This window comes from Sceloporus undulatus, chromosome 6 (assembly GCF_019175285.1).
Source record: "Sceloporus undulatus isolate JIND9_A2432 ecotype Alabama chromosome 6, SceUnd_v1.1, whole genome shotgun sequence".
Taxonomy (NCBI): Eukaryota; Metazoa; Chordata; class Lepidosauria; order Squamata; family Phrynosomatidae; genus Sceloporus; species Sceloporus undulatus.
Genome location: NC_056527.1, coordinates 93,776,094 through 93,784,741, shown reverse-complemented (window position 1 = coordinate 93,784,741; position 8,648 = coordinate 93,776,094). Strand labels below are relative to the sequence as shown.

General features: G+C 46.8%; 1 protein-coding gene across 1 annotated transcript; it reads left to right on the top strand.

Annotated features, from left to right (window-relative positions):
* The first annotated feature begins 934 nt into the window (after positions 1 to 934).
* On the top strand, positions 935 to 6,562 carry HOXB1 (homeobox B1). Its single transcript, XM_042475696.1, has 2 exons — positions 935 to 1,706; positions 6,216 to 6,562. Exons 1-2 carry the CDS (start codon positions 935 to 937, stop codon positions 6,560 to 6,562), a joined length of 1,119 nt encoding a protein of 372 aa, XP_042331630.1.
* Positions 6,563 to 8,648: the final 2,086 nt, after the last annotated feature.

Here is an 8,648-nt window from a genome sequence, read left to right as displayed (position 1 = left end):
TATTATTATTATTATTATTATTATTATTATTATTATTATTATTATTATTAAGAGAACTCTTGTAGCACCTTTGAGACCCCCTGAAAGAAAGAAGTGGGCAGCAGGAGCTTTCCTAGACTAAACTCTACTTACTCAGATGCATCATGGTTTTTGCTTGTGTTTACTAGGCTGTTTTGCACTGACATGCTTTCATGTTGGTAAATATTTAATGATTTTTTAAAACTTTTGTAATCCATGTTTTATTTTTGTCCTTTTGAAATCGTTATAACCAGCCTCGACTCCCACAATGAAAGGCGGGAGAGAGATCCTTGAAAGAAAGAACTAGAAATAAACCTTGGATAGTGCTAACTTTTCTGCTCGTTGGACTCTATTTTTTTCCGCCCTCCCTTTTCCTTTCCCTGGCCTTCTTCTCTCACTTCCTTTTCTCTCCTTCTTCTTCTTTTGCTTCCAAAGGCTTTGAGAAGGGGGAAGGGGAGAAGAACTCTTTCTCTCTCTTTGCCCCCCCCCCTTTGACACCTCGGTGTTGTTAATCAGATCGATGGGGAAAAGTTTGATTGAAGTTCCTTTGTCATGCAAATGTCAAGGGCTTGATGGATGATGGTAGATATCTGACCAACTTCGGGAGGCCTTTGCTCATTGGGCTCCAAAGCCACCACGTGGTCTGGACCCCCTTCCACCCTATTCCCCCCCCACCCTATCCCCCCCCACCCCCCAAGTCCCATTCTGAAGGCCCTGGGAAGGAGGGGTGGGGAGATGGGGGCTCCTGGGCAAGAGGTCCATAGATGGGAAGGGTCCCTCTCTCTCCCTCTCTTCTTCTCTCTCTCTCTTCCCCCCCGTTTAACTTTGACATACTACCGAAAGGTTGTAGGGCAGAAGAAATCCCCGTAAAACAGGGCGCCCCTCTTCCATCATTGGCAAAGGAACAATACCTAGAATGAACTTCTTCTTAGACTATGCAATTTGTAACCGGGGGACCAACGCCTACGCGCCCAAGGAGTTTCTTCATCACCACCATCACCACCACCATCAGCAGCAATTCGACCCAGGAGCCACTTCTTTCCCAGCTGGCTCAGGGACCACTCCTGGCTGTGACAGCTACCCTTCAGATGGACGCTATGGGGCCCCTGCTGCTGAGCCCAACGCCCACCAGCATCCCCATCATCCCCATCCCCAGCAGGACCCACAGAGCTATCACCAGCATCCTCAGCATCCTCCATCCCACCCAGCTGGCCTTGGCATCTCCTTCTCAGGGTCTTCTCATCCAGAAGAAGGAGGTGGTAGTAGTGGTGGTGGCTTCTCCTCCACCATCTCCCCCAGCTTCCTCCCCCAGCAGTTCTACCTCAGCCCCCCAGAGACGGATGGTGCCTACTTCTCCCAGCCTTCGGCCTACCCAGCCAGCTCGGCAGCCGCAGCGGTCGCTCTGGCCGCCCCAGCTTCATCGTCTCCTCCTTCTTCTTCCAGCCTGGGAAGTCTACCTGAAGGCTTCTGTGGCCCCACGGGACACTTCCAGCCCTCCCACCTCTATGGACCTGAACAGGGTGGCTATCTGCAAGGGGCTTTTGGCAACCTGTCCCCACCTTTGCCTGAGAACAAAGACCCCAGGGCAGTCTCCTTGGGCCAGCGATGCCCCACCGAGGTGGTCAGTACCAACGCTGGGAGCCCCACTTTCGACTGGATGAAAGTGAAAAGGAATCCCCCGAAAACAGGTAAAGCCCCCGCCACCCTTGGCTTCCATGGCTAACACGTTGTAATAATTCCCAGACCTTGGTTCTCCTCCAGGAGTTTTGGACTTCAGCTCCCAGAAGCCCCAGCCAGCTTGGCCAACAGTCAGGGATATTGGGAGCTGAAGTTCAAAACATCTGGAGGACTATAGTTTGGGAATCCCTGATGCTCAGCACTAGAAAGCGGTGTAGCAATGTAAGTGCTCTTGCTATTCCCAGCATGACCTTTCCAAGGAGGAAAAGGAGAGAAGCTTAGGGTTCAGGTGGCTTTCGGAAGCCATCTCCAGATGGTCTCCATCCTGTCCTGTCTCTGAGCCTCCCAGGAAAAGCATCCGTCTAACTGGCTTTTGTTGGACTGGTGCGAGGGGAGCTTGGAGAGGTTCTTTCTTTTGGACTACACAACACTTCATTGTAACTCGCCTGGAATCCTATTGTGGGAGAAAAGCAGGGTACAAATCCTTGAAATAGGGGATCTGGGGAGTCCAGCCTGGTGGTTCGAGCACTGGACGAGGAGGGCCCAGGGTTCGAATCCTAGCTGGGCCCTGGAAACACACTGGGTGACCCTGGGCCTTTCACAGACTCTCACCCTCAGAATAACCATGCCAGGTGAGGCATTAGGGTCTTCCTAAGTTGGAAACGATTTGAAGGCACCACCACCACCACCACCAGCAACAATCCCCCTTTCTCTAAAAGTAAGCTTCCCTGCTTAGATGGACTTCCAAGACTAGTTCCGTGTCCATCTGTATAAGTTCTGTATAAGAGTCTTCCCCACTCTCCCTTTGTCAGCCCAACTGCTTTAAGGTAAGAAGTTGGGCTGCGAGTAGGGATTGAGTAGAAGAGAGGGTGGTATGGTGAGGATGCTGGCAGTTTCCAAGGATGGCAGAAGGAAGAGAGAGAACCAGCATCTTTTCCCTCACATTCTTGGGATAGGAGGATCAGAGGCAAAGGGATCAAATGGCAGGAAAGGAGGGTGGGGATGAAACAGGCCAGAAAATAGGGTTCATCTCAGAAGAAAAGCAATGCAGCCACGGAACGGGGGAGGGGTCAGCAAGTTTAGTTCCACAAAATATCTTTTACAGTATTTATTATGTACAGTATATATCTTCTTTCTTGCGCTTGATGGAGAGAGCTCCCTCTTCAAACAAACGAAAAAGAAAGCTCTCACATCAATCAAAGCATGAGACAGGAGTTGGCTCTTAGAGGAAAAGTAGGGCTCTCTTCCCCCCACAGCTCCCACCAGGACCAAGACCAGAATTTCCCTCATTCTGTGGTTTGGCTCAGCCTTTTCCTCACTCCTGATAATGGAGTCCATGGGTGTATTGTTCGGTCTGAGGTGAGCTAAGGTGAAGGAGTTGAAATGGTGTTACTTCCATCTCTAAGGAATCAGAACGATCTTTTACAGAAAACATATCCAAGGGTAGCCCTGTTGGCCATATAGCAAAGAACCATCACTTCCAAAATCCACAAAGTGGAACTTTGAAACGTTTCTTTTTTGGTATATTTTAGTTGGTCCCATATAGGTATCCCTGTTTTGTGGATTTTGGATGTTATTGGGTCTCCAACAAGTCATTCACGAGTCCAGAGTAATAAAAGGATGGGCACGCTGATATATATGGATCTGAGAATCCAGAGAAATTACTTTTCAGACTAGGGATCCCAGAATCCCCAGCCAGGCAAAATAGTTGGAGTTCAAAAGAACAAAGTTTTCCAGCTCTGAGTGGCCCCAATCCTAAAATAGCCTTACTTCTGTTACAATCACTTCAAGGTCCATAAATGGAACACCAACAGACTCCTCCCTCAACAGATCTCTCTACGTACTGATTCTACAGACTAACACGGCTATATCTTTTTATTTAGTTCGTCTCAAAGGTGCTACAAGGCCCCTTTACGTACTGATTTTTCTCTTTTGCACTTCTTGCACAGCTCCTTCGATGGAGACTGGCTGGGATTTAGGAAGGACAACCTCACTTCAACTGTAGCCTAATAATGCTCTCAGACCTTGCCCTGTGTTTCAGTTGGACCCAACTTTCTAGCTTCAGTTCAGTTGCTCCTCCTAGACAAACGATGGCATTTAAACCAGTCGCTTTGATTCAATGGCTCTACTCTAGTTGGGATTAGCAACTGAATGGACTTAAACTTCTGGCTTTATTTAAAGTCTACACAGAACAAACAACACTCACTTCCAATATGGGGAAGAAGGATTTGTAATGACACTTAGGGTTGGGAGGCACCCTGAATTAAGAAATGTAGGGTTAGGTTAAGGACAAGAAGGTCCTTTGTATTGACTGAGTGGGAAACTAGTTTAAACTGGAGAAGTAGGACTAAATTTTAGGGTTTCACTGAGCTCAGGTGCCAGTGGACCCCTTTCTAATGCCAAGCTTCAGTCCCGGAAGGTATACCATAACTCTATAAGCAGAGGAAGGTATACTATAACTCTGTAAGGAAAAGTCCAATAATATCGAAACAATGATATTTTTATTGGACCAACCAAAATACACAATTACATGCTGCAAGCTTTCGAAGTCACACTGGCTTCTTCATCAGACAAACAGGAGACAAAAAATGAAGATTGAAGGAAAGTAAAAGATGCCTCTAAGCGGGTGCAGAGTGTATTTCCCTCACCACTAAATACACAGATCATGGAGCAAAGTTTCCCCAATATAGTCTCATGTTTCCAAACAGGTCTGAAGTTAGAACCTCAATGTATTCTCTTCTGTAATATTAGCTTTGCCTGGGATGTTTCTGTGGGGAGAGAAGTTCTCCTTATCAGGATGTGTCCAAACTGAGTTCATCCAATGCTAGTCCCAGATTTTGTTTCCTTACCATATCAACATGTTTATTTAGTTATGATAAATTAATCAAAAGGGCGAATCGCAACAAAACACGCAAGGCCAGGCACGAATTTGTGGTGTTAACATCAAACTGTGGCAGGACATGAAACTATTAGGGGGATTTGTTAATAAGTCAAGTCCGATTGTTTGTTCCACTTAGAGAAGACCAACTGAATTGGTGGAACCTACCTATGTGTCAGTTTCTCTGTCCGTTGAGCCAATCTGTTCCGTTTGGGATTAACAATCGGTTTTAGGCCAATGTAACTCGCCTTTTGTGATCTTGGTAGGGATGAAAGGCGGAGCACACAAAGAGGGGATGGGAGGGAATACGGACAAATGGTTTCAGAGGGCGATGGCAAGGATCCTGGCAAGTGTAATAGCTTCAACACAACCTTGCAGGCATTTTGGGTTAAGAAAGAAGCGGAAGGGGAGTGGGTTTCCCAAGCAAACCAGAGGTGCAACATGGCCCTTCCAAATAAACATTTTTGACACCCCCATGAAATATTCCTCCAGTCCCCAGATTTCTAGCACTGCAGTGATTTTAAAATCTCGAGCAGCTAAGAGATGTCCTTTACATATGCAAAGAAAAAAAATGCAAAGTGTTCAAGAGGGGAATGCGAACCCGGCAAATATCAGAGCTCTCTCTCTACCTGGGAACAGCTTCTCCAAGTCTTTCTTCCTGCAATGCCAGCACTTTTTCCAAGTTCTGCTTTGAGTCTGAGGCTGCATCCACACTGGAGAAATAACCCGGTTTGGCAGCGCTTTAACTGCCCTGCCTCAAGGCTATGGAATTCTGGGAGTTGGAGTTTGTTGTGTGGCCCAGAGCGGACTGCACTCTGTTGTGGCACCTGAGCAAAGCTATCAACTGGTTTGACACCGCTCTAACTGCCATGGCTCAATGCTCTGGAATTCTGGGAACTTTTTAAATTCATTCATTTATTACGGCACACAGCCAGGAATTCTAGGAACTGCAAAGCTCTGGTGCCACAACAAACTGCAGTTCCCAAAATCCCAGAGCTTTGAGCCTTGGCAGTTAAAGTGATGTCAAACCGGATGATTTCTGCAGTGTGGATGCAGCCTACTTCCTCAGATGCATGGAGTGGACTGGTGCCCAGCGGTCATGCAATCAGAGGAAGTCGACCAAGTCCAGGAAGGCTTCTGCGACGAATAACAAATGGTCTATTTTAATACTGCAATGGTTTAATTCCATTTTAATTGTCACTTTTGTAAGTTTTTTAAATTGGACTGTGTTTTAAGACTGTCAGTCGCTTTGGGTCCCAGTTTGGGGGGGGGGGGGACAAGCTGGATACAAATTAGTACAACAACAACAACAATAACACAACAACAACATCTTTCGCCTTAATTGGGGAACTCTTGCCCATAGGAAATCATTGGAGAATACTTGCCCATAGGAAATCAATGGGGAATATTTGCCCATAGAGAATAATTGGGGAATACTTCCCCATAGAGAAACCATACTTGCCCATAGGAAATCATTGGAGAATCCTTGCTGTGGGCAAGTATTTCCCAATTATTCTCTATGGGCAAGTATGGCGTCTCTATGGGCATACGTCCCTGTGACAAGATCCCTGTGCAGACAGAAAGGAGAAGCCTGAGTTACTAACGCGCGATCCCCCGTTGTCTCCTCCTCTCCTTCCCCCAGCCAAGCTCTCCGACTACGGGCTGCCGGTGCCCAGCTCCAGTGCCATCCGGACCAACTTCACCACCAAGCAGCTGACGGAGCTGGAGAAGGAGTTCCACTTCAGCAAATACCTGACCCGGGCCAGGCGAGTGGAGATCGCGGCCACCTTGGAACTCAACGAGACTCAGGTCAAGATCTGGTTCCAGAACCGGCGGATGAAGCAGAAGAAGCGGGAGAAAGAGGGCCTGTTGGGTGCCCCCCCTCTTGGCACCCACAACTCCGTGAAGGAAGCCAGCAGCGAGGTTGCCTCGGATGGGTCCAGTGGGTCTTCCACCCCTGATGCTTCTCCTGGGTCGGTGTCTTCTTGAAAGACAGGGCAAGGTGGATCTCCACCAGACAGGGTCCTTCTCCCTACCCCACCACCCCTTCTTCCATCCCACTCCCCCAGAGAGGCAGCAGCTCTTCCTCCAACCCAAATGCCCCCTAGAAGTCCCATAGACAAGGAGACCCGATGTCCTACCTGAAAAATGTAGATACACTGAAAAATTGGGGACATCCAAGAAAAATGCAGGACCTTCCCAAATCAAAGGTAACAGCACTCATAGAAATTCATGCTGCTTCGTCATGCTCAAAAGCCTTCTGAGGCTGAGACAGTATGACTCACCCAGTAGGTTTCCATGGCTGAACTGGGACTGGACCACTGGCTGCCTGAGTCTGAATACACTGCCTAGACCACTACTTTGTACTCCATGGAGCAGAAATACAATTCATAGGGCCTCCACCTTGGGGGAGTGGGGTGGGAATTTTCCACCACTGGTGGGCTTAACCCCACTGACTTTCATCTCTTTCGCACTCCACGATTACAGCATTTTGTAGTTGCAGTTTGTAGTGCAGCTTTCTGACAAAGAATTCTCAATGCCTTACGAAACTACAAATCCCAAGATTGCTCAGGATGGAGCCATTACAGTCAGAGAGGTATCAAAGTGCTATAATTGTGTGGAATCAAAAAGATCTGAGACTCAAAGAATTGGACAGCGGTGAGATGACCCCCCCTTTCTTTTTCCACTGCCCCCTTGTTTTATAACTGGGGTGACACTCATGGAGCTGTCCATATAATGTTGGACTGCACCACCCAGCAGTCCTAGCCAGCACTGTCTATGCTGTGGGGGGCAGCTGCATCTCAATAACTTGGGGGCAGGGAGTTGATTCCTGTTCTTCTTTTAGAAGACCCCATTTCCTAGGAACTGCCAGTGTCTGTCTCCTGGGGTGACCATGCTAGCAATACAAATTTATCTCAGGTACAACCATTTTCCTTGGCCCATTTTCTACTCTCCGCCCCCCAAACTCAAAGACGCACTTTCAACACCAGAAAATGGGGTCGGGAAGGGTTTTGGTTTTTCTGTTCTTCCAGTGACTTGGGACACAAGATATGATGCGTGGATTTCTCTTAGGCTGCTTTTTTTTGTTTAGCTTTTGGGCATTCGCTTCTGCTAGATTCTCAGCAGGAACTGTAACAGCTGATTGTAAAAAAATAAGTGTGTTAAAATGTATAATATATTCAAATGTGTTGGAGTGGAAACATCCCTTAGTTTTATTAACACCAGAGGCCTTGGAGAATCATTTCCTCCCAGCTTCAGTTTTCCGCTAGAAGAGAACAGTTTCTCCACCTGCTAACTACTGCTAGCCTCAAAGAGTTTCATTGCAGGGTAATGTTTTACAGATCAGCTATAGCTTAATGTTAATATACTTTCTGGTTGTGGAAATGCAATATGTAAAGCCAGAGTAGGAAAGATTGGGCTGTGGGTTGCATTTTTTGTGCCCCCAGGGTTCAATTTTGTCCCAATTTTGCCTATGGAACCTTGGGACTTATAGTTTGGTAAAGACTTTAGACTCTGGGGAACATTTTTGCCACCTTATGGAGAGGCCTTTTTTCCCAAACCAAGAAGCGAATACAAAGAGACTTCTAGTCCCTTCCTGTTGTACAAAAGATCTCTCTTGGAACAAAAAGGTGGTGGTGAGGGTCTCTAAAAAGTTATTATGCTCCATAACTTTTAGAAGACATTTGGGGACAAAAACAATTTCATGGAGGGTGTGGCCTTCCAAAGCGTGCATCTACATTGCATAATTATACCAGTTTGATACCACTTTAGTTGCCATGGCGTCATCCTCAAGAATCCTAGGATCTTTCCTTTGGTGAGCTATTTAGAAGGTACCCTGCAAAGAGAGAGGCTGAGGATTACATCAGTTTAATTCTGTAGTGTAGATAGACACTCATTACCTTTGGAATTGTAGTTTGGAGTAGTGGACTAGCATTCTCTCACAGAGAATGTCAAATCCTTCACCAAACTATAAGTCCCAAGATTCCATAGGCAGTTGAAATAATATTAAACAGGTATAACTATGCACTGTATATACACCACAAATTATCCTAGCTTCCCATGCTTGTCCACTCCT